Source organism: Amblyomma mixtum, chromosome 1 (assembly GCF_055824585.1).
Source record: "Amblyomma mixtum isolate Tamu chromosome 1, ASM5582458v1, whole genome shotgun sequence".
NCBI classification, from domain to species: Eukaryota; Metazoa; Arthropoda; class Arachnida; order Ixodida; family Ixodidae; genus Amblyomma; species Amblyomma mixtum.
The window spans coordinates 237676925-237703655 of NC_143012.1; the positions used below are offsets into that span (position 1 = coordinate 237676925).

The 26731-nt window shown below is 49.0% G+C and overlaps 1 protein-coding gene across 1 annotated transcript in view; it reads right to left on the reverse strand.

Annotated features, from left to right (window-relative positions):
• Positions 1-26731, reverse strand: part of Dbx (homeobox protein Dbx) — a 104163-nt gene that overhangs the window by 8080 nt on the left and 69352 nt on the right. Inside the window, exon 4 of the mRNA XM_089565185.1 lies at positions 25493-25824. Coding sequence (XP_089421311.1) covers positions 25493-25824 — 332 coding nt within the window. The remainder of the gene's footprint in view (positions 1-25492; positions 25825-26731) is intronic.

Sequence of the window (26731 nt, forward strand, 5' to 3'; positions counted from 1 at the left end):
CTAATCTTCACCGTCCTCCAAACTGCTACCCCGGGATACGTTCATCTTAAATCTAGTTTAAATTTGAATCGAATGCAAGAATTGCTTGCCACGCCAGTGATGGTCAAAATAATTCTAATGACTGATAGATTCATAATCTTGGGCTGACCCACGAAACCACGCCTGCTTTGCAGTGGACAATACCCCAGAACAACGCTGCTTATCTGAAAACCTTTTTGTTTTCTTTATTTCGTCATAACGAGTGCTCACCTCTCACTTTTCTCAGTGGCGGAAGCCCAAATCGAAATCCGGCTATGATACGGTAAGGCCTAGCGAAATTTCGAAGTCAAACTGCAATTATTAACGGTTTTTGCAAACTAGGACCGCGATCACTGACGCATACTTTATGTTGCAATTCACCATGAATGCAAGGAAACGCTTTGGTTCGACACATTAGGGCCGCCAAACCTACTTATTCTAGCCAGTGTTCCCGTTTAATGTTCAAACAAATACAAGAAAAAAATTGTCTATGTTTAAGGTTAGCTTCTACAAACTTGTGACACAATCATGACACCGTTATAGTAGCTCCTATGGAGCAGTACCCTGTGCGATGGCCCGTGTAGACGAAAACAGACTACAGCGGCTTGGAAGATGTGGTCGAGTCTGTGTTCTACTACGACCGAGCCGCTACTGCGCCGAACGATAACTATGGTGGGCCCGCCGGTAACGAGTAACGATGGTCGCGCCCCCATTGGTCACGCGAGGGAGGAACTGTTGGGGCGGCGTTACTGTTTCAGCTACCCCAACATCGTCCTTACAACCACTACCATTGACACGACCCCCCCCCCCCCCTCACTATTACCACAACTAGTACCATGCCCCCCTCTCTCACTATTGCCATTACCATTTCCGCCACCACCGCCACCTACACCACTGTCATTGTCACTGCCATTACCACCACCACCGCCATTGTTACTGCCATCACCACCACCGTTACACGAAAAACCATCGCCGCCATTACCACTGCCATAACCATCAACGCCACCAACATTACCATTACGACGACCACCAGGATTGACCATTACCTCTAGAATGACCACCAACACCGCCACCACCACCACTTATCATTATCATTGCCGTCACCACCACCATCATTACAACTAACATTACCATCACTACCTCCAGCGCTATTACCATTGCAAATACCGTCCCCTCGATTGCCACCACCACCACCATTGCCATTTCCACCACTACGGTTCACCATTACTTCCACCACACACACCGTAATCAGCCATCAAACCGGTCATTTCCCCTGCAGAGCAAAAAACACTCTTATTGCTCTGAAATAAGCCCTGTTTTACGCAAATGCGCTGACATTTTCCCAATAACTGGAACTGCAGGGAACCACCATTTATCCATTCCTTAGCTATTCCAAGCACCAGCTAAAAGGATGATTTTCAAGCAGGCGGAGTAAAGTGCTAACACCTTCAAATGATGCACCACTAGTCTCCAGGTATATTGTCGCACATATCTTTATAAGAATCTTCTCATCTCTTAACCAATAACAGCGTAGATAAAATTACTCAGCATGCGACAAGTTTGCGGTACACCAAGACCCTAAAAAGGCCAAGCAGGCGTAGCGCGCAGGATACAAATATAGAAGATGTTCACCCAAGACATTCGACAATTTCTAAAACAAGGATTTTTGAGTTCGAAGAGCGTTTTTTTTTTTCTTGGCATAGTATTGACAGCGGTGCAGTGAATCAGAATACAGCTAAGACGCGCTGTCTGCGTAGACGTGATATTTGCGCAGATTCACACAGAACCTTTTCCGCAGTAAAGATACTTCGTTCACACCCAGAGTGCAAAGGCGAAAAGGGAGAACTGAGGCGATGCAGATAAAGAATAAGCGCAAAAGGAGGGCACGGTTTATTACGCGGCGACGGGTGTTTCAAGCGCGTCTTCATTATCGCTGCCAGGACGCGCCAGAAACTGTCTCGACCGAGGCACGCATGCAAAGGGGGGAGGGGGTGCAGGCAATCACCGCGGCCTAACCAACCATCTTCGCAGCAGCTGGAACCCACGGCGCATAAAGTAGCTGCGCCGCGAAACCTCCGCGGCGCACGCTTCGCCTGGCAATTCTCATCCGCGGCAGCCATGAATTAAACGTATTTTGATCCTTGCTTATCTCTCTCTGTGCATACTGTAACGAGTTGCGATAGAAGGCAGTTGATGCGAACTTTCATCGCCGTTTCTTCTTCTTCCTCATTCTCTCTCTCTCTCTCTCTCTCTTTCTCTGTCTAGCTTGGTGTGGTGGCCTTCATCAACAGCTTTGCTTCGTCGATCTTTTTTTTTTTTTTGCGTAACAACTACGGCGCCACCGCCTTTACCAACGAAACAACAAAAAATGAATAAAATCAGGGGAAGGGTGCTGTAATTTTTTTTTTCTGACGAGAGCAATGGAGCGTGCTTGAGCTTCTCCCTGGGCGTCACTCAGCTGCGTATCAGCGTCGTTGAAGGCCTTCACGCGGAAGCTCGCATTCTCTCTCTCGGTGGCTTCCCGGACTCATTACAGTGCGCCCGGTTAAGCGAACGTAAGCGTCAGCTGCTTCGAGGTGAAATCTGCGCTTTCGAACGATTATTGCACCTCCCCTCTCCAACTATCACCACTCCTCCCTCAGTTCTTTTTTCTCTCTGCCGTGCAATTCAGAGCTTCGGTTGAAAAGAGAAGCGGTGCCATACGAGGTCGTGGATGCGAGGTTATCGAGGTGCGTGACGATGTTAATCGTAGAGTATGTATATAAGCTACTGCTTTGAAAAGTAAGGCGGAGATCGTTTCTGTGGTGCCCGCGCGTGGCGAAAGGGAAAGGGGCGAAGTGGTGCATGCGTAGACATAGCACGTAACGCCATGCGAGTGAAGTTGAGGAGCGGAGGTCAACAGTTCCCTTAGCAACTCTGAGTCTTCATATGGAACTATATACTCTGCATATACTCTGCACACACTTTCCATACGGGACTGAAAAGACGGGGATACTGTTACGCATTTTCATCTCATACTCTGTGTAGTATTCGCATGGAAGGAAGGTGGCTGGACTGGAGCTCAAGAAATAAAAGGAAGGATTTGTAACAACCGATAGGTGTTGTATAACTGGTATTAAAACAGACACAAAGAGATTGATGTTGCGCCGTGCAAAATGTGACATATGCTGGTAATATATTTTCATCTAGAGCGTAGTCATGTTGAGTCATGTTACACTGCTCATGTATTAACTTAGTTCTCATTCATGTTCAACACCTCTGTTCTTACCTTCCCGCACAAAAAGTTGTTTCGCTCAATGATATTTCATTTCAGAGTCCATAACGTTTGTCGTTTCGAGTGGGCTAGTTTTTGTAGACAAGAAACTTGCCCGGCGTTAAATACACAAATTTTCCGGCATACTTCTATAATTCAAATTAACAGATGTCAAATTTATGATCACCTAATTCGTGGCCCTTAAAAGAAACTGTTTTTAAATCTTTAACGAGGGTACCCTTAAGTGGCGTACCCAAAGTTTATATGTTTACAGGCCTGTGTTGTGAATGAATTATAGCAATGTTTGGGGACGTCAGCTGCTATGTAGCCACGGCATATATCTGAAACATTACTGAGGACTTGCAGCCCGGAAGCGCACGTCACCTCTTCGTAAGAATTCGAAAACGCGCCATAATTCCACGCACGCTAAGAAGTTTCTCAGAACTTGAACTTACCTTTGTCCTTGCACAATAGATCAGTTTTGAATTATTGCTTTATTTTGATGGGAAACAACATAGATCTTATTGTGAAATTTAATTCTATGAAATGCAAGGCTTTTGCATCGCACAGTGCCAGCGCTGTTGAAAAAAAAAAATCTAAGGGGCATTACGATACTCCCTAATGCGAAATTTGAGCGCAGCTTTGTCGGTTGATTGTTTTGCTTTGCTTAGTCGTCGGCACGTCTGGCGAAGATATTGTTATGAAGAAGACGAAGCTGGCAGTGGCGCGGGACGGAGCGCTCGCGCTAGGCCAGCGGCCATTAAAATCAGCTCTTGCCAATCGTTCACCACGAATATTAGTTATAAATAGTAGTATTAGTGGATGAACACGACGATGTCCAATGCACAGCGCGCGCGAATGTGTATATTATCTCGATAGCAGTATTAGAAGAAGGCGGCAACGATGTGCACTGTGCATCGCGCGAGTGTTTTGCAGCTTTAACAGACGCGTGATCGGCTGCGGAAATTATGATGCAATAGCGATGTACCCTGTGTCGCGTCTTTTCTCGTGCTTGGTTGTTTAGGTGTGCCGTATTATGCATTGGACTGATTTGCAATTGTTTTCCTCATGGCTTGTACATAGTTCATGTACACAGAACATTACTTCATTGTAATAAATACCATGTCTAAAAAAAAAATTGGCAGTGGCTTAGCTCAGCTACACCGGGATATACGTTGCGAGAGGTACGGTATATCTCTGGTTGCGTCTAGTTGTTTTGCTTATCGTCATGGCTACGTGTTAGACATTAAAGATGAGGCATGTGGTGAAGGCGGCACGGGCTATTCAACTTTACTGACTGCCAGAAAGACGGCCCCGTTATCCGTAAAGTAACACACGGCCGTTCAATCAGAGGCGAGCGGCGCCGGCAGCTGTGACGTCACTCGGCGGCTCCTCTCGGTAGGAGGCGAGCGGCGCGGCGCGTGGTGCACCAGCTGCGCGGCTGTGACGTCTCTCGGCTCCTCGCGCATGCGCACAAGTGGCGCCGAAGGCCCACAGTGAAACGGCGAGACTGCGGGTAATGTAGCTCTCGCTTAAACGAAAAACAGAACTCGCCGATAGCCTAATGCTCTCGTGCAGTGGCCTGCGAAGCTGATCTGTTCATGGCGCCGTGAGTTCGAATCCCTGCCGCGGTAAAGTTTATTTATTCATTTATTGTTTGGCTCGGCTACACCGATGGAGGCGACGCGGCTCAACCCACGAACGGATGCTTAGGAGCTGGGCTCTAAAAAGAAAACATAATGTAATACGTTAGATTGCCAGGCGCAACGTATAGGGCAGGAACACTTTGCGCGCCCATTCGTTGCTTTCATATTTCGCATAATCGTACCACACGCGATATTGCTCACGCAAACGAGTGGAAAGGCTCGTCGTTTTGCCTAAACGCGCGAAGAGGCCGATGGAGTCGATATCACCGCGCATTTCCTTGATGGCTGGTTTCGACGATATTGCCGCGCCAAAGCGTTCCGCCGCGCACAGGCGCGCTTTAGTGCACTGGGAAACGGTGGGAGGGACCATTTTGGGTATGCAAAGCTTCGCTTTATGATTATGACATGAGCGCTGGCGCGAACACCCTGCGAGAGAACTTCACCGCTGCGCTTTCCTATATCAGCCCCCTGAATGGGAATACCGTGTATGTTGCAGAGGTGGGCGGTACGAACGACGTCTCGCCGGTTGACGGGTAATATTCCGCGCATTGGTATGCCTGAATGCGTAATGCATTTTAATGAAGCTAATGGCGCTATTCGAAGTCACAAACTTAGCTATATGCGCTTAGTTTAGGGCATGGCGTATTGCACACATCGTGTCCGCTTTTCGGAGTGCGTAGATTTAAAAAAATAAGAATGCATTCGTTTCTCTACGCGGAATTGCATATTATTTATGCGTATAATAACTACGGATTACAGCCACGTTGTACCTGCTCGCATTCGATATAATACGCAAGTGGCCATCAAAACGAATTAGGTTTTCAAACACGCCCTAAAGCTGAACTACGATCTGCATAACTGATTCTGTAGTGTAGGCTATATGCGGTAATGCACTGTTGGTTGGAACTGTGTACACAGTAGGTGCGCTGAGTACGCACCTGAATGTGGAACACATCATGTATACCTACCTAATAAGCATGTGGAACACGAATGTGGCGAAGAAATTTAATTTCTTGGAGTCATTGAACCATGCATGGCTTGAAATTTAACTTATAATACGCACATTAGAGACCAGGCTCAGTGTGTCATGGTTCGAAAACAACGCCCAGACAACACGCAGTTTTAAGTTATTTTTCATTTATTATAATGAATGTTGCGTGTCATAAACTCATTACTGCGGGTGTATGCGTCACTGTGACCTTCCAGAGAAACGAAAGCCAAGACAGCGTTTTCTGCTATGCCGAGTTCAGCTCTCTCAAAAGGCCTGCGTTAAGCTGCGCCACACAGGGACATATGCAGGGTGTCCAGGCTAACTTTAGCCAAGGGTTAAAAGATAAATTATTTGAGGTAGGCCAGAGAAACCACTTACATACACCTACCAACCTACTTGTGCATCATAGGCAATTTTTTGTTTTGCAATTAATTATCAATTAAGATAATTTTTCTAAACGCGCAAATATTGACTTCAGACAGCAAATGTGAACAGTAAAGTTGGAGAGCACCTTCAGAAACCCTTATTCTGTTTATTTGCGGTAAAGGAAGCCTTAGGTGTATCGTTTTTCCGAGCTCCAAAGAAAGTCCGTGAAATACAAAAAAATCACGTGACTAGCGCATTCGCGCGCCGCGATTGTGCTCCTCTCAACCGTGGCTTGAGAGAGCGAAATCAGCTGCTGGTATGGCACGGCGACCCCATTGCTCCGGCAGACCGATATGTCGACGGTGGTTGCGACGCCCGCGCGAGCCAGTCTGCAAGCGTGACGTTGCAACCACCGTCGACATATCGGCCTGCCGGAGCAGTGGAGTCGTCGGTCCATGCCAGCAGCTGATTTCGTTCACTCAGGCCAGGATTGAGAGCAGCGCAATTGTGGCGCGCGAATGGGCTAGTCACGTGATTTTTTTTTTTTGTATTTCACGGACTTTCGTTGCAGCTCGGAAAAAAGATACACGTGAGGCTTTCTTTGCAGCAAATAAATGGAATAGGGGTTACTTAAGGTGCTCTCCAACTTTGCTATTCACATCTGCCATCTAAAGTCAATATTTACGGATTTGTAAAAATTATCTTAATTACTCCTTAATTAATAGCAATACAAAAAATTGGCTAGATGCGCAAGCCGGCTGGTAGCTGTATGTAAGTGGTTTCCCTGGCTTACCCCAAAAACCTTATTTTTTAAGCCTTGGCTAAAGTTAGCCTGGACACCCTGTATATTGATGTTCTGGTCGAGGTGTGGCCGCGAACTTTCCCTGAGATATGGTGGGGAGTGTACTGTTCGAGGGAATGTTACTGCTCTAGGTGGCAACAGAATAGGGCCTAAACTCCGTCCCTCTTATTCGACAGTTAGAACACAGAACGCACCATGCTGCACATCAAGGGCAGAGTTGAGAACAGGGGGCAAGAGTTTGGGAGGGAGGGAGTGAATGTGCGTAGAGTTCGGCCTGGCTTTTCCGCTAAAGTATCCGTGAAACATTCTGCTATCGACGAAATTAAAACTACAGAGGCAACTTTTCGCTCTAAAAGCCAGGAGATTAACAAACGTATCATCATTTTTTTTTGCTTTCACTTCGGAAACGTTAAGCGTGGCGGCAGGCTGAACGAAAGCGGTCCCCATAGCTACATTCGCCAAGGACCTCCCAGCTCCTTCGCGCGCGGCAACCCAGCGGAGGCGTCATATGCAGGCGAGGCTGGAAGGGGCTGCTTGCGCCAGCGAACGGGTCCGTGGGGAGGCGAGAGCGAGCCAATAACCTGGCGACAGCGGTGGCCTCGCTATACTTCTCCTCCGAGACCGAGCACCCGGGGAGAAAGGCTGGCGTCACCGTCGTCGCCAACGTCGACGCCGCTCCTCTCTCCGGCGTCAGCGCGAGAATTGCCTCGGCTGCATGAATAATTCACCGGCGGTCGCCCTAACCGCTCCGGCCTCATATGCCCCCTCTTCCATTGAGTGCGTCATATACACGGCCAGCAGCGCCGGGGGCTGCTGCTGCTGCTGCCTGCCGCGGCCCGAACCCAAGCGAGCGACAAAAGCGAAGAACCGACGACGACGACGGCGCGACGACTCGCCGGAATCGTGGGGAGGCCCGTGCGCGGCACAGCGTACACCCAGCGCCGTCGTACATAGTCGAGAAGGGCGCATTCAAGCAGCAGTCGCGCCTGCCGACGCAGCCGCCGGCGAACGCTCAACCGAGCGAGCAACCCGAGCTTGAACCTCGCGACGGAAAGGAAAGAAATGGAAGATAAGAAGAAGGATAGAGAGACAAGTCCGCACGACCAGCCAAGCAAACGCGATGCCTCCCTTTCCCTACTGATCTGCACCCCTCTTCCCCAGACGCCTGCGCGAGACGCGAAGAGAAAGAAGCAGAAGCCACAGCAGCAGGAGTAGAGGTGGTATATACGCGCGGGATAAACGAAAAGAAAAGTGGCAGTCGAGGCGTGGAGCCGAGTGTGGTGTAGTCCGAGGCCGCATACGAACGCGTCGTGAGCCGTTTTTGTAGTCCGCTTCATAAACAGGGGCCGCCTCGCCTTGCGGCGGAGGCAGTTGATGTCGCTGTCGACGCGTCGCTGCTTTTGAGCGAAGCGGCGAGTTGACTCCGATATGAAATTCGGAAAAGCGGGCCACCACGGCCACTTCCGCGGGAGTCGGCATTTCTCGTGCGGTCTCTAGCCTAGCAGCGGATGCGGTGGCGACGGAGCGCGAGTTTTGTGTTTGGGCTTCAACTGCGTGGCGCGGCATGTATTATTCATGGTTAGGTATGAGGAGCTTTGGAAAGGAGCCCCGTCGGCCCTTGGATGCATGCGACCGACCGTTTTTTGCTGCTGCTGCGCTCTTTTGCGGCTGCTTCTTGGCACGTGCTTAAAGATATGCGGAGAAAACAGAGTTTCAGGAGCAAAGCGCGGTGGTTTCCTTCAGCAAATTTCATACCATGCATGAGCGGCGGTTAAATGCAAAAAGGGGGAGAAAAAAATCCTCTGTTTTCTACCATCTTCGAGGGTGACAGCTGTTCCCGCACTCTTCGAGCCTTCCTATATGTTGAGGGTGTAGTTTCTCAGACCAACATTTTCACGTAGAAAAGTGCGTAATTCCAAACCTTTGCAAGGGCTCCTCCACTCTTTAAATAGTATTGGCTGGGATACAAACTTCAGCTCAGCGCAGAGATTCAGCCATTTGATTCTTGCGCGGCACATGGCGAAGAGACTATATTTGTTTAGAGGAAATATGCCGACTGATCAGTTATTGACGAAAAACGAATTCGCGTCCTTTAAAAAATTGCGCCAACTTCTTTCCGCGACCTTTAACACAGTTTAGTTGGTGCGTGTGTCAGGAAACCAAGTGCCAGCTTACTTATCGTCTTGTGCCTTTAGTTGGCAAACGATAAATAAAATTATTCTATAGACTAGAAACTAGATCGCTTGTGTCAACTTAATCTGTAATATCCGCAGCTTCTTTTCCTCATTTTCATATTTTCATAACTGTTAAAAGCAATCGTTTATGACGTCGGATATTTTGTACTTATACAGATTACACACGTGATATCCCACGACCCACTGTGTAATACTGCACCTGTCAAAACCTACAAGCTTAGGTTTTTCAGCGAATCACGGAAAAGAAAGCGGAAGCCACCTTTATCTCGTCCATCTGGCTACAGCAGAAGGAGATGCGACTGTGTGATAAGGAGGCATAGGAGTTGCTAAGTCTTGTATCGAATTCGGACCGTAGTCAATATTTCCGTTAGAGTTCAGCCTGCACGTACCAGGTAAAGCGATGACGTGAAACAGTAAAACTGCAAGGTGTCGACGTTTAAGCGCCGTGCAGCCGATGCTTCACACGAAGCTCTTGCTTCGCTTAGTGGCCGCCATCGTCTTAGCCCACCCGATTTTGTGCCAAGTTTCGCAGTTAATTACGCGACTTTGCCCACAGCTTGTCATGGTGTCTAATTCCAGCTGCCGACAACTGCTTCGATACAAAGCGTGAAAGCCTTTCTATCGGTCGGCTTCACAACAACCCCCTAACACGTGCCAACAGCCAACGCCTCGCTGTCAAATTGCGCACAGCGAGTACTTAATCATCATTACACATCGGCGATAAATATGAAATGATCGCCATTAGGCTGATATTTCCTGAAGGGGATCGAGCTAGTAGTGGGGGTTGGAGAGGGGGGCGGAAGGTGGGGGGGGGGGGCTGAATGAGGGTGTTGCATTGGGCTTACAGCCAACTGAAGTAGAACCAAAGCCTCCCATTTCGCTGGCATCCCCCTCTCCCCACAGCTCTCGTGGCTTCGCATAGGCGTAATGATGATAGGCTTGTTCTGGCTGGTTGTGCTGTAAATGGAGGGTCTGAGCCGTCGCGGGCGCATGCGTGTGAAAGGTCAAAGCGTGCCCTTCGACGACCGCGCGTTGCGTCACCCCGCGCGCAATCAGTGTTTCGAGGGTCTTCCCTTATCGCGTCTTAAGATCTCGACGTCTGGAATCTGAAACGCCTCGGCCGAGGAACCTGTTGGGTCTAATTTAGGGCGCCCCGTGTCCAGTTAAAGCAAGATTGTCGGATCTTGAAATTCGTTCAGAGCAGGCAGAGTTGTTCAAAAGCTGGCTTTAGGAACGCTGTAGTGATAAAACAAGATATTTTTAGCCCTTTTCTCAACGCAGTCGCCATATTTGGCGACTTCTCGGAATAGTGCAAACATTATCTCTCTTGCTTGGAAAATACTAGAGTGTATGTTCAGAAAAAAATTTCAGTATAGTGTATAATATCATCTGTATCATGTATGCAGTCAGTCAGATAGCAGAGAAATAAGTATGGAACAAAGTTTGCGCTATTACCTGCACAGGTAACTTATCTTACGAAGGTAGTCCACGTTTTGCGAACTTCTCTTTTATAATTTGAGGTAATCATTGGCGCATTTAACCTAATAAAAACGGAGTCCACAGTATTTAAAATTAATCATACGCCCATATCGCGGGAACTCGATTACCCTCACATGAACTCTATCTTTGTCACCTCAAAAGGCAGTCTCATCAATATTTTGAAATTATCGACATCTGCTGTCATTTTGCAATAAACTCTAAAAATGTAAAAATAATTTGTCACTGTAGAGACGGATTTTATAAGATATTTTTAAGCATTGTCCACAGGTCGGTTACCTGCAGACTGGAAGGCGGCGAAGGTAATGCCCGTATTCAAGCCAGGCGGTAAAAATACTCCGGAAAATTATTACCCCATTTTATTAACATGCATTAGTTGCAAACGGCCTGAGCATATCATCGCATCTCGCAGTTACAGTCACCTAGAGTTCAATTAACTCTTTTTTAAGAAAAGCCTTTCATGTGACACATAGCTCTGTTAATTAACTATACTGACCTCCCTTTTTTGTAATGGATGCCAACAGCCAAACGGACTGCATTTTTTACTTTTCCGAAGCATTCGACGACGTTTCTTACTGCAGTTTAATCTCGGAGTTATCAGCTCTTGGACTTGCGACTAACACTTTATCGCGACTTGGCAATTGTTTTCAGATTTTGCCGGCAGTTTGCAGTCATGAGCAGCTTCGCCTCATCCCTTTCTGATCTTTTCTGTGGGGTTAGCGTCTTAATTTCTGAAACGATTGACTAATGTTTGCTAACTCGACAAAATGAATAGTGATTTATTTCTCCCGTAAACATTCTAAATCCTACTTCTTTTATTTCACTAGTAACATCGTTGCTTCAAGAGTTTCATCTAACTAGTACCTTGGCGTGATTCTCACCCCAAACTTATCCCCCCCCCCCCCCCCTGATCCCTATGACATGCCTGCGGAAAGAGCAACTGAAATCGGTAGCGGTCGTGCTTACAATCCTGTGCATGAAATGTGTTTAATGGGTACTAGAGCAAGCTCAGCGCAAGGAGGTGATCGAAACCACGCGCTTTGTCGGGACAACCTACAGTCTGCAGCTCGCCTATCCAGTTACTACACCACTGAATCAAATCAATAAATCCACATTCCTGCGCCTAAAGTTATCGTAGATGATAGCGCACGTAAAAGACGGCAACAAACGACACGCCAGCGCAGAAATCTACTTAGAAGTGCCGGTTTCAGTCCGTACGCTACCTGGCCGACTACTCAGCGGGAAAAAATCCTTGCTGTTTGCAATACTACTCCAGAATTTCCCTGAGCAGCGCCGCCGCACCAGCGGCTCGGTGGAGCAGCGTCGCCGCTGCGGTGCCAGCGTTTAGATTCCTGAGCCAGCCAGCATAATATCATCATTGAAGAAAGTAGCGCGAAAAACGAGAAACAGAAAAGGTGAAGACAGGACACGAGCGCTAATCATCAATATCATCATGGTGGGCACAAACAACGAGACAGACGCGCACTGCCTCGCCGCACTTACTTACATCCAAATGAACGAAAAAAAACTCGGAGATGTCACGTTAAAGACTAACTGCGCGCAAGATAACCGCAGTACTGTCTGGTAGAGGGAAAATGTGAGTAGTGACGCACAGCACACACCCTCATACGTTATAATGGAGCACTACAACGGTAGAAGCGAACACGTAAACATGCATTCTACGCGCGGCGCCGGCGCTACACTGTACCGGCGCGACCCGCAGTCCATCGGTCCGCGTGCGCCGATAGATGGCGCCTGGTGTCGAGAGTAGGGGCGCGCCAGCAGCCTGCGTGCGAGGGTAAAAGAATCTGGTCTATATAGGAGAGTTTGCTTTTGTGTCCCTTCTACTGTGAGCCATACGGGCACCACGAGTTCAACGTGAAACACGCTTTTGTTGTAAGAAATTAATAAAGACTCAACCGATTTGATTTGCATGTCCAGAATATCTGCTACCAGCCCAAAACATCCATCAGATGTATTTTAGTAGATGCCCGTGCGGAACTCTATGCGATATGTCTTCACTACTGAGATACATACTCGCGAAAGTGTTAAGGAATGCTGCGTACATTACGTAGAGTAAAATGAAGGGGCCACTTAAGCTGGATTTTAAGGATATGATGCGACAGCGTTAATGACTATTTGCTGCATTTCTTATTTAGTACTTATTTTAATTACACATACTAATTAGCATACATCACTAGGCATACTATACCACGTGTTACACCACAAGACACGCAAATCCTCCTTTTAGTCAAGTCGAACGAACGAGCCTCAATGGCCTATAGATGTAGCGTGTTTGACTCGCAATGCAAGGATCATGGGCTCAGTTCCCGACTAATTACTACAATTTTCTTTTCAGCAAAATTTTCCTTATATCTTTATATGTCATAATGAGTTTTAAGCCACGCTACAACCTCATGGTCTCAATTTAACTCGAGTTTTAGCCATTTTCATTGCACAGCTTAATGTGTGACGTCACAACCACGTCTAACGACCCTGAATTGGTGCAAAAACGCGCACGGCTTTTCCTCTGGACGCCTTGCCTAGCTCTGTTGCGTTGAAATATTTACAACAAGACTAACTAAACGCACCAGCATGGTAGAGAGAGGGAATGTAGATGGTTTCTTGATACACACAAAGTGATGAAGGTTGGGAAAACCTCAGGGAGCTTGCCACCGTTTCAACAAGAGGACTTCTCTTCGTCCCGGCAAAGCGTTCCTGGACAAGATTTCCGTTCCCCATCCTAACACCCTTCCCACTTCGCGCCCTCGTCCTCATCACCATGCCTTCCTGCTCGGAGTGAAGACCGTATTTAAACCCCGCCAGTGAGGAACGTTGTGCACAAACGAACACAAGGCCTCTTGTCAAAATGTGGCAAGCACCTTGAGGCACCTCCCTTGTTCACTTTCTGCACACGCACGAACGAAATCTAAGGTATGAGACGACGCTAGTGTGTAAAACGACAAGGATAAGGACAACGCTACTGGGCGCAACATGAAAGGAGGCGCGACTTACAGAAATTTTCCACGTGATGTACATCGCTGCTCTAAAGCGGAGCTAACGTAAAGCCTCACCTTCAGGGTTATACAATAAGCGACGCCTAGAAACGCTCAGACGGAAATGGTGCCCGCTGGGCAACGCCGTGAGCCATAAATAAATACCCGCAACGTGATGGAGAAAATTAAGCTGCGTGCAGAGTGCGGTCGAAACTTTATGGGCCCCTATCGGGAGGCGTTACCTTCGCGTTTAACGTTTCAGGCGGCTCAGATACGCGGGGCGGACGTGATGCACGACGAAGGAAGCTACGCACAGCGCAATACTACACCTGAAAAAGAAAAGAAGATGAAGGCAGCGCGGAAAGAAGATGTAGCCCTTGGTCATCGCCGCTGACACAAGAGGGTGTACGCGAGAGGTGATGAGGCGTTCCCGAGCGTGTAAGATTTCAACCGACGAGAGAAATATGTGGCAATGGGCGTATCGGCAGGTCAGGAACGAGCGATGAGAAAGAGAGGGGGAGTGAGTGAGGGCTGGAAGAAAAGAAGAAAAAGCGAGTCGCTTCAAGATTGCCCCGGCTATATAGCCTGTCGTCTATATATCTATATACACGCAGGGGTAATTAAAAGCACGCAACGCTTTAAGCGCCACTCGATGATCAGCAACGCGCTTGGCTGCGATGTAAAGAAAGAAGAAAACAGAAAGCGGAAACAGATGCGACGCTAGACACGTATGTAAGGAGATATATCGCCCGAGACACGCCAGTTCGTTACAAGTTGCCTGCGCGATCCTACAGGACCCGCGCACAGCGAAAATCCTCGGCACGGTTGCCAACTGCTGTTGTCCGTACTTTAGATTCTTAATTTTTTTATTTCAGTGCGCCTAGTACTTGGACTCTCTCGGGGCAACCGGCAGGCCACTGCACACACTATACGCGCCGGGTGCTTCTGGGGCTCAGCTATGCAGAACGGCCTCTATAAATAACGACAAGGGCGGATTGCAAAGGAGGGGATCCGAGTGCTACGATGAAGAAGCTCGTGCTTAAGGTGCGTGTGAGCTCGGCGAGTGAAAATCACCGAGGCTTTATTTACGACTTTGACGACGAGCAACAAAGCGGCAATAGCATCAGTTGAGCGAGCGAGGACAGCGGGTGTGGAGGGGGGGGGGGGGGGGGGGGGGGGGGGGGTTGTTATAGCGCGGCGGAATTTTCGGGGCGCCTGTTCTGCTTAATGCATAATGCTCATTGGCGCGAGCGCATATGCCGAAGCCTTTCGAGACGAGGCCCCTGATGGCTCTATCGGAGCGTGCTATGGCTTGCATGCATGATATGCAGCGCGCGCGCAAGTGCTGTCGTTGGGTGCTGTTACCGTTGCAGCCGGCGAGGCGTTATGCGATGCAGCGAACAGGCGCCGCCACAGGCTGAGCCCAATAAACGACCGGACACGCACTGAGAGGCATCGATCGATGGGCTCGGCGCGAAGTGGAGGTATATCATAATGTAAACGGCGGCGACCAGGCATAAACTTGTGTAATCGGATGCGGCTACGCGCGCGGCGTCGCTCGCGCGCGAGCACACTGTCGTCTTTTTTTTTTTTTTTTTTTTGCTGCATCGCCGATAGCTTTTTTATTTTCCTTTCTGTCTCCGCGCTGTCAGCGCTGGAGCAGCATGGGCTGGGTGTACACAGCCCGCCTTAGAGCGCTCCTGCTTGGGGTACGTTGTTGCTTATGAATGGCGTCGCTTAAAGGAAGTGCTGCGTTTGACGATATGAAGGCACTTACCACGCTTACGCCATGAGCTTCTCACGGGGTGGGGCGGGTCTTGTGGACTCTGTTGTGAGCTGATGAATGGCGAATACCGATGAATTTGTTCTTTGTGCCGGCGAGCGATACATGCATTCGGGACTTCACTACCCGTCGAGGATCATTTAGTGGCACTTGCGAACTTATGTGAACGTAGGTCAGTATGTAGTTATCGAATGAGAGTTAAGGTTAAAAGTTTTAAGTGTATTTCGAATCCAAAGCGAAAAAAAAGAAAGTGTTAGTCATTCGATAGTCTTGCTCCCGCCGTAGAAGAGCATCCGGCTTCAAGATGAATTGTTTTGATAACCCAACCCGTTGTGACCACTTCACCTAGGGTCTTTAATAATGACCGCGGTTTCCGCTCGAGTGAATTTTACGTACTTTAAATAAAATATATGATGAGATGTAGAACATCGTCGTGCGCTGTCACAGCGTCATGCCTGTGTATACATTAGCAGATCAGTGTAAACAGTTTCATTTGGAGGCATGATGAACTATGTGAAGTTATATTTTTCATCGCCGTGGAGCAATTTAACTGAGATGAAGCGGTTTGGGGTACATCGGCACGGTGTCAACAAAGGTTGACACCGTGCCGATGTACCCCAAACCGCTTCATGTACCCCAAAGGTTTATAAAGATGGGCTTGTATATAGTCGCCGACAGGGGCACGCTATTCAGAAACTTCATATACACTGTTCGCATTTGCGACAGTTCCTGAATAACTACCGCAGAATTTTGCGCGGTGTGTGCTACCATCATTATGTAAGACGTATACCATTTAGGCGTCAGCAAACGCCTCTGTGCGCATATTTTAGTAGCACGGGCGAGCTTTGAAACCGGGCATTTACCAGCCGATGTGGAAAGGTGTCTGCATCGCTCTGCCGCTGATCGCCAGTCGGCGGGTTCGATGCCAGCGGCGGAGGCCTCATTTCGATAAGGGCGAAACGCAAAAACGGCCATATACCGAGGCTTAGGTGCGTGTTCGAGCTCAATGGATGGAATTAATCACTACGCCTCTGACATGGTGTGATATAGCCGGCAGGGCAGCTCTGCCCCCCCCCCCCCCCCCCCCCCCCCCGAAAAAGAAAAACATTATTTTTCAGGTCAGACAGCTGATAGCAGCGCCACCCGACGGCCGAGCGGAGACTCCCATGAGAAAGCAGCAGTGAAAGTGCGGACTGCGGCAAAACATATCTACACGCGTTAGGCTAAGGAGTATGCGACAGCTAGGAATGCTATTGGATTTATTGTCAAATGGGTTTTAAGTTAAGTGAAAAGTAAGCAGCCGCCTTCAGTTCATCTAACCGAATATATTACGCCACCTGCGGTAAGATTCACTAAAGGCTTCTACGCTTTGTAATACTTCACCGGCGGTGCAGTGAATGATAACCACCTGCACACTAAACAAGAAAGGAGTAAAAAGGGGAGTGATCCTTTTACAAAAGGGAGTTCGCTAGAGAACACGTTACTAATTTTGACAAGCACGCCTCTTCGTGTTCCCGAAGAAACCAGCTCGTGCCAACTCGTGCTAGTATCGCCTGTCAGTGAAAGTACCAGTTAAACTAATTAATTGACAATATTTTTTACGTACTGGAACTACACCTGACCGGGTTATGCACGCCGGGGTGAAGGACTACGGGTTAGTTTCGACCATGTGCGGGTTATTAACGTGCACCGAGATATCACTACGTGGACATTTCGTTTTTTTCCATTGAAACACAGTCATTAAGGCTCGACTCGAACTCACGACCTGGTGAAGCACTGCTGAAGTCACACATGCCTCTCATCGCTCCTGTGCTCCTCTACGTGTTTATCAAACTAAATTTCATGCTCTGCCAGGCCGCACTTTCACTCAAACGGCTTCGCAGCCAAAAATTGCGAACACCCGCATCACCGCAGCAGCCGGGCATCGTGCTAAAAGTATTCGTGTGATCACAGACGTGTTTGTCTTCATCTTTTTTTTTTTTAGCAGCGTCCTGTCTCCCTGGAAAGGTTTCTTGGCTTTGCGCCAATCTGGAACGTAGCACTAATACAAACTGCGTGAGCATTTTCCTCCGCTTGCGCACGGCTTCTAAATGGCACGCTTCTTCGCAGTCATCATTAGTCCGTATGGTTAGCGCGAAAATCTCACCTCTCGTTACAGCCTTAATTAAATCTGGCCAGAAGAGCGTGTTGTCGGGCTAGTTGGTTCTGCGTAGTATATAAGTGAAATGCGCTACAACGTAGACAGGACACAGAAAGAAACACATACAACAGTTCACGAGCGCTCGTGAACTGTTTTATGTGTTTCTTTCTGTGTCCCGTCTAAGTTGTTGCGCATTTCACTTATGTACTATTAAATCTGGCATGCGGTTGCTGAAACCAAACGTTGTAACTGATCATGAAAGGAACAGGCATACGAATAAAAACAACTCATGAGATCGGCTGCCTTCTTTAGGAAAGGTGAATGCTATTTTCATCATGATGAGATATTCAAGAAAACTTTGCGCAGATTAACGCAAGACAGAGGGAGAAACACGCACACACACATGAGCTCTTGTGTGTGTGCGTGTTTCTCCCTCTGTATTGTGTTAATCTGCGCAAAGTTTTCTTGAATATGTCGCTACACCAATTGACCTAGCGATCTCCTCTACTAAAAATCATCATAATGACTACGTTTGTTTGGTCTGCCGTAGTTTCACCAATGTGGCTTACTTTACGACTTTCATTTTTAACGCGAAGGTATTACTGATCCCTTTACAAGAAAGCGGTGCGGCGTGTGTGTGCGTACTCGAGATGGTACGAAATTAAAATCCTATCGATGGCAAGAATAGGGTGACGCCATCAAGCGGCCGCCTATACAATCCTACATATAAACAATCCTGTACATATAGTTCGTTTATATATGCTCGCCACTGGCCGACCTCCAAGTGGCGCCAGTTTAAACCGACATTCGTACCAAAATTGTGACGCAACCGTCTGCCGTACAACGTTCCGGATGGTGTCATTCGATTTCTCGTCGCATATAGGCTGCATGTGCTAGTCAAATTTGAGGCTAACTAGCGGCGCGGCTTCCAGCCGAAGATATGCGCATCTTCATTTGTATGCCTTCTCAGACATTAGCATCAAAATTGTATGCAACCGTTCCTAGTACAGTGTTGCAGGTGGTGTGATGCGCGCGCGCTTGTGTTGGTGTCAATGCTCACAGGAACAGTAATGCTTTCGCATTCCCACACAACATTCTTTTTCGGCAAAAAAAAAAGCACGGCGATCTGCGGTATTTGTTGTTATTGTGTATAGTACCGGTCACAATGCTACGTAGGGTGAGAACTAAATAACTAAAATTCCAAAACATTAAGCCTAACGACACGCACTATACTACGCAGCCATCCTAAATTTGTCTGTCTATTCGATAGCCTGCATGCGCTATACAGCGATGACAGTCATCCAGCTATATTGGCAGCATCCCGTCCGAGCGCTTCTCGTGTGCGTGCTCACTGCGACCACTATAGGCACTCTTCGCGTGTGCGCCACGCAGTTTCAGCGGAGAAGCAATTAAGCGAAACGCGAGAACTAATAAATAGCCCTCCCGGAACCCCCCGAAGCCTCCTCCATGCCGCCGCCGCCATCTCCTCCTCTCCACCAATCTCTCAACGGCACTAGAGACGCCCCGCAATAAAGACGATAATAATGGCGATCCTTGGCAGTCCGCCGTGTTTTACAGCAGTTGATTCCTTTTAATTGTTGTTCTCGCTCTCTATAGTTTCTATTTTATTTCTTTCTTTTCCTTTTTCACCATGCTAGCTTCAAGAATGCTTGTTCATCTCGAAGTCTGTTCTTCTTCGACTGGCCACAATGAAGGCCTTAAGTATCTATCATTCAAAAGTGGAAAGCACAAGCGCACATGTGCGAAGGTAAGGGGGGATGATAGGTAGGGTCCTCTATGCGCATGCGCTGCACAAACACGACGTACACGCACGCGACGTATACACGAAGGTGCCATATAAAGCCAGCAGAACGGGGCGAAGTAGATAGCAAGACAGTGCACGAGCGCAAACTTCCAGTAAGCTCTTTGTTTCGAGCACACATTGTTTTGTTGCGCTATGAGTGCTCACATGGATTACCCACTAGCCTAATCCATTACACTGCTAAGAACCTGGAACGGGCTAAAAGTTCAGCCAAAACAAAAGGGACTTATAAATAAAAAAAGAACTGCGCTAGAAGATATGGGCGAAGAAAAAAGTGGAGGGGGGGGGGGGGGGGGGGGGCAGAGTAGAAAGGGTGTGAAGCAGCTTCTGACAGTAACGAAAGAATATGAGAAAGGCCATTACTCCCGACGCCCCCGACGCTTTCCAAAAATAAAAGGAAGGCTTACAAGGCGAGAGATCGGTCTGCGACTCCTTAAGAACCCCGCCCCGACGAGGTTGCCAGTTGTCGGTCTTTTAATTAAGCCTGCCCACTCCTCGATCGCGGCCGTATTAGCGAAAGAAAGGAGGTTGGGGAAGTTAGGGGGAGGCCAGGAGAAAGGGGCCGGGCCTTTCTTTCCCGGGGTCAGGCACCCGGGCCTCGATCACGGCTCCCTTCTTTTCCCTGTTTCGGCTGCCAGCTCCAGGTTGAAACACCCGATAGGCGGAGAGACGAAGGGACCCGCTGACGCGTCGCTTTTGCTGCTGCCACTGTGTAGCCCCACCAGGCAGAATTGTTCCTTCTTTCTGCTTCAACCTATAACCTGTATGAACCTGCTGGAATATTGCACGTCTGTATTTATCCTGCAAAATTTGATTGCTTTGTTTATTTTTTATCTTTATTTCGCAAGGCGTGAGGTATGGAAGCGATGCCTGAACGAGAGATTTTCCTTGCGTCAGTTGGCTAAGCTTGAACTGACTGCATTGATGCGTATTGGCGTGTATTGGTGGCAGTAGCGGAATTGACACTCAAGAGCTAATGCGAAGGTTAACACGGCAGTAACTATACTGTGTTGCTATTCTTTGTGACAAAAGTACCCATGATAATGAATTAGGTTGGTCTGAAGGACACTGCAAGATGCTCTCGGATGTAAACTGCTTTCATCGCAAGCATGCTCGATCAAATGTTCTCACTGGTGTAGCGTATTTAGGTTCACACGGATTAGAGAAAAAACGACCGGGTAGATACAAGGTCGAAAGCAGGTGAAAACTGTTACCACCACTTTTCGCACCGTTCAGTTGTACAAAGAAGGGATAGACATAGGTGCATCATCGTGCAGTGTTTTCTCGCTGTACCTGCCATCCCACCCACTACATGAGTGCAGGTAGGTGGGACGTCACGTCATATGCCCCTCTGAAATGCCTTTGGCCCTGAGGGTATCAATAATAAATAAAAAATAAATATACATGCGGCGACTAATAGCTAACGCTGTTCCAAATGATGTGCCTTCACAGCCACACGAACTCGTCTCGTGTTGTATTGTGCATGCTGCTGACTCTGTCGGCCCTGAAAGCTTCCCTTATGCATGCGTAGCTAGAATAGGCTATGGCTTACACTGAGGTTGAATAACAGCATTGTTTGTTTTTACTTGGACCTTTCAATCGGTGTGCAAATTGCGAATTAGCAGCTTTTTCAGCAAGTGTCTTACAGATAGCAGTGTGCTCTCTTTGTTTCAAATGATTTTAGCACTCTTTATAGCTGGCGTTTCAAATTATCCGAAACAGATTTTCCTTTACAACTCGCCAAGGATACGTCGCCTGCGGCCTGTTCAGGCGCATTATACGGGATAACAGACATTATTAACATGACGGAAAGCATTTAAAAGATCACTAATCTTGTGACTAAGCATTTCATCGTCTTCATTTATAGGTTTCGAGCCAAACATTGTCGCGAAGTTGAGGGGTGTACGCATCGAAAGTGAGCTCACTATTTAATTAAGAATTTTCGAATTGGCTACGTGGTTCGAGATTTAGAAACATCTTACAAAGCTCATTAAGTTGGCTTTTCCACGTTGCACATTTATTAAACGGCGTCCCTGCACCTGGTGCCGTTACAGAATTATCGTGAGCACCTTGGTCGTCCTAAAGGACAGTAAGTGCGCAAGTCTTTCATGCATTAGGGATTTTATAGGCGCTTTTGGTCAGTGGGCAAAGTGGGAAAGCTAACTTTACGAGACTAAAAAAAAACCTGTTGATATCTCCAACTGAAACCCAGATTTCGACATTTTAAAAGCTGAGCTCGCTTTTGACATGGACGCCATTAATTTCACAATATAGTCTTGTGCCCTGAGATCAATAAAAAAGTCAACTAATTATTTTCAGTTAATTATCCGCATTTCATTTGCACCTTACCGCGCAAATAACGACCGGCTTGCGGGAGAATCAACATACAGCATCTGCACCGCAGTATATTTTACTGCTTAAAAAAAATCTGTATCGAAAAATTCGTATCGAATATCTGTATCGAGCATGTGTAACGAATATCGAATCGAATGTCTGCTTGATCCCTCGAGTACTGTTTTGACAAATCCTGGCGTTCAATGTTACAATATCCAACCATTGTGACACTACAGGATATTTTGCACATGCACGTAAAAAAAAAAAAAAAGCGCGTTGATGTTCCACGTTGGGAAACGAAATAATTGGCATAGACTTCAAAGCCGGAAAATGTCTTTCCCTGAAGATGGCGAGCGAAGCTTACAGAGGTTCCAGTGGCGAGGAGTGAGATGAAGACCCATTGCCTACTCGTCACCGTCACCGCAGCGCCGCCACTACGTCCTTTCACTCCCGTTGCCGACAGCGCAGGAGACGCACGTGTTGCGGCGCGGTAAATGGCCTCACGACCGTGTTCCCGACATCGATGAGTCGCCCATTTAAGCCCAGCGTTCGACTAAGGCAAGGGCATAAAAAGAAGAAAGTCCTCCGCCAGGTGCAAGATGAAAAACAGAATGCGGGCGCACGTAATAATAATAAACGTCGCTACCCGTCGCCGCCGCGACAGAGCAGACGCCCTCTGGGCGTGATCGTACTCGTCCCGACAGGGCCCGGAAAAGAAGCTGTAAAACTCCCCGGCAAGACGCATGGGGGCTCCGGGGGGAAGAGAGGGAGGGAAAGCGGGGAGCTCAATAAACAACTACATTAATAACAAGACCAAAGAACGCGACCGGCTTGAGAAAGAACGACGATAGATTAAGACGCGCCAGGAATGATCGGAAGAGACGGCCGACCCACTGGCCACGCGGGCAGCTATATAAGGCCGGGCCGTATATGCGCCAGAGGCGTGCGTGCGAACGCGTACGCGCTGCACATGCATGTATATATGCGAGCTCCGCAGCCTCCCCTCCTCACGGATGGATGCCTCTCTCGTTAATGCGCGCCAGAACCTTCTCTGCTCGCCGCCGCCAGCGCTGTTGCTGCTGCTGCTGCTGCTGCAAGCATGGCTGCGAGGAACAACGGAGCACCCGTCGGCGAGCAGCGCCGTCGGCGGCGGTCGCCGCGAAAGTGGGCGGTTTCGCCTCCGCCCCCGTGAAGCGACGGATGGCCTTATCGCGGATATTTATGGGCTTCTTGGGGGCATCTGTAACGCCACGCCGCCACGCGGAGGGGTGTGGAGGCTGCCCGGCTCGGGGCAAGGCTGCGGCAGGTTCGGTTATATAGTAGTAGCGTCGTCGCCGAAGGAAGGAAGTGGGGGGAAGATCGTGCGCGGCCAAGCCTCCTCGTTCTCTCCCCTCCCCCCCTCCGTTTTCTTTGTTTTTGTGTAACGGCCGGCATTCACGCGGGCACGCAAGAGGCTCTCTAGCTTGATCGCATGCGCAGCCTTCCTCGCGAAGACGGGACGATGTGGCGGCGCGCTGCGCCGCTTTGTTCGCGCTCCATCTCTCTCTCGGCGGTCTTTGCTTTGTTTCAAGTTGAGAGCAGCGCTCGGAGCGTGAGCGAGTGAAGAGGAGCGATCGTTCTGTTCGTCGCTGAAGTGAGTGTGTTTTTTATCCATGCTTTGTATTTTTCATCGCTCGGAACATATAGTTGCAGCCTGACCGGAAGCCGGGCGGAAGCGGGAAATAAGAAAAGAAATGAAAAACCAGACAAAAAGTCGAGAGAAGGGGGAAGAGGGGAAGGCCGCACTGCGGAGTCGTCTCTCTCTCTCTGGCCGGCATGAATTATGGCGGAGGTGTTGCCCGACTTTAATGTCTTCATCGAGTGCTTGGGTTATGTATAGCCGACGACCGTCTGGGAACTCTGATATTATATACACCCTCTCCCTTTGATCCTTTGGTCCGCACTATCTGGCTGCTATCGTCGTTGTTTTCCACCGCCTCTCGCAACCAGCGGAAGTGTTGTGCAATTTACAGAGCGCCCAGCTTAAGCTCAGTTCTCGGCATCACCTCCGCATCAATGGCACGAGGTAAAACCTCTCAAGTCGGTTGATAGGAAGTCCTCTCCACCATTTGTGGTCAGTCACGAGACTTTCGACATTCTCGTGAATTAAAGGCAGCAGTGAGGTCGATTCCCTTCCTCTCTTTACGCCTCTCCCCTAGCTTGCGTGCTTAGTTGAGACGTCTTTGTTGCCTCTTAGGCAGTCCTCCTCTCATTTTACTCCGACTACTTTTTGTTGTTTCGATGCCTTTCTAGACGCCCCCTCCCGTGCAACCCGCACCCACCTGTGATGCGTGCCGCCTCGGCCGGGAGTTTGGGGGCAAGCCCGCCATCTATCGCGGGAGACACGAGCTGCCCCACCCACCGCGGAATAGAGTTACATCGCTCAGACGCGCGCCGCTCTCGAGCTCATGTCTGCCGTACAACACGATGACCATCATCATCCTCCGGGTGGCGGCGCGGTGAGCTGCGGAACGAGGTGGGAGGGTGGGCACCGGAGAAGACGGAGGAGGGGGCGGGTGCACAGGGCGTAATAAAATGCGCGGCCGGCGGACTCCCGTGCTTTGGCGGCGGTGCCTTGCCTTCCTAACCATGCCTTCCGTGCGTGGCGGCGCGGTCATGGTGTGGGAGTCGTGAGCAGGCGCTCGCTTCTCGCGCCGGCAGTGTGTTGGGAAGGCTCGCGTGTGCTGCTCAGCTCGCCCTCTCTTCATTGCTTTCTCAACGATGGCGCACGCATCCTATACATATAGGATACAGGCTCGCATCTGTTCGTGTTGCGCACAACAGGTGTTGGCTGAAACGGATGTGAAAGTTCGGCTTACTTTGTCTCTGGGGTAGAACAAATATGGGAAGGCGTAGTAATGTTTGTTTTGGTTTATTGGGGTTTAACGTCCAAAAGCAACTCCAGCTATGAGGGACGCCCTAGTGAAGGGCTCCGGAAATTTCGACCACCTGGGGTTCTTTAACGTGCACTGACATCGCACAGCACACGGGCCTCTAGAATTTCGCCTTCATCGAAATTCTGCCACCGCGGCTTAGTAATGTACTGGAAGTTAACAAAAGGTAGCCAGGCGGACAGGGTACCATAGAACGCGGGCTTACTGAGACATTTGTAGATGATAGATGAGTGCCGATATGTACCAGCTGGAAAATCTGCAGACTGTACTGTTGGAAAATGATGAATCCTTTGTTTCCGCCTTAAAGCTTGTTGGTTACCCAATCACTTTCTGGTTTCGTTTGGTTTATGGGGTTTAACGTCCAAAAGCGACTCAGGCTATGAGAGACGCCGTAGTGAAGGGCTCCGGAAATTTCGACCACCTGGGGTTCTTTAACGTGCACTGACATCGCACAGTACACGGGCCTCTAGAATTTCTCCTCCAAAGAAATTTTTTAGCACAGAGGTGCCCCAATAAAAGTTGACAAATTGACTCGGAGCAGCCTTTGGAACGCCTTGTTGTTAGTATAGCCTATACACAACGACCAAACAGAATCGTCAAGAAACAGAAACGACGTCGAGACCCCTATCTTGTGACTATTCGCAGCTGTTTTCAAAAGCATAGTTTACAAACGCACAACCACGCAAGCAACAGAAATGCAGCTTAGGGGAGCTCACCTGGGAATCCTTGAGGCCGAGCTTCTCGGCGAGCTTCTTGCGGTCGGGCTTGCTGATGTACTTCTGTATCTGGAAGCGCTTCTCGAGTCCCTGCCTCTGTGCATCCGAGAACACTGCCCGGCGCATCATTCCGCGCCTCGGTTTTCCCCGCGCCGTGGCCGCCCAGGGAAAGGTCGCCGGCAGGGGGAAGCCGTGGTGCAGGGGTCCGCCGGGGCCTCCGGCGCCCCCCGGTCCGCCGTGACCTCCCGGGCCGCCCGCGCCTCCCGGCAGTGGACTCCGGCCGGGCCCCAGACCGAACTGTTCGCCGCCACTCAATCCAGCGGGTCCGAGGCCTGGGAAAGAAATGTTTGATCGGCCATTTCACTGAGTGAATAGCGCAGCTGTCAGTTAATTCCTTTTATAGATAGAGTGGTGGCAAAACATGTACAGCCCCCGTCAAAAGTATACAGCCCATGGGGTTTGCTTCCGAGCTTTTTAGCGCGGCTCCCTAGAACAACAAAGAGTCAAAAACCTTGGGAGAATTGAAGACGCAAAGCCATTTTTCTTTCGAGAGATTACGGTCACTCAGGATGCGTAACGAGGCATGCTGCAGACCTCACAAGGAAACCCCTTGGGCTGTATACTTTTGACGGGGGCTGTACATTGTTGGTGACGAGTTCCCAGACCACAGGGTCTTCTTTTGAGCAGTATGTCTCCATGCACTTACGGCGTCTATAAAGCTGCCAAGATCCCCTGGAGTGAGTATGGAACTCCTTCTTTAGCAGAGATTTGGAGCTTCGGGGATATGGGATATTCCCCGCAGCAAAGCTCTAAAGGAGACCTCGTAGAGCGGAGAGTTTTCATCAACCCGCTAACTTGTGTTGGAACATGGGTAGTAGAAAGCAAAAATGAACTGTGATCCATTTATATGAGTCAAAAGACAATTCTTCATGCATCAACGCTCGCCCGCGTACGCCACCGCCTATGTGGTGTGATTCCTGTTTTGACAAGCAAGCGTTGTCCTTTTTGTTGAACTTAGCAAAGCGCAATTAAAAGACAGGGACCTAGAAGAAGAAGCACACAGGACAAACGCTTGTCCTATGTGCGTTTGTGAAGCGTTTGTCCTGTGTGCTTCTTCTTCTAGGTGCCTGTCTTTTAACTGCGCTTTGCTAAGTTCAACAAGTATTATCAACTCGCCCAACTTTCTGCATTGCTCGTTGTCCTTTACACGAAGGTAATACAGTCGGTATGCTATTTGGG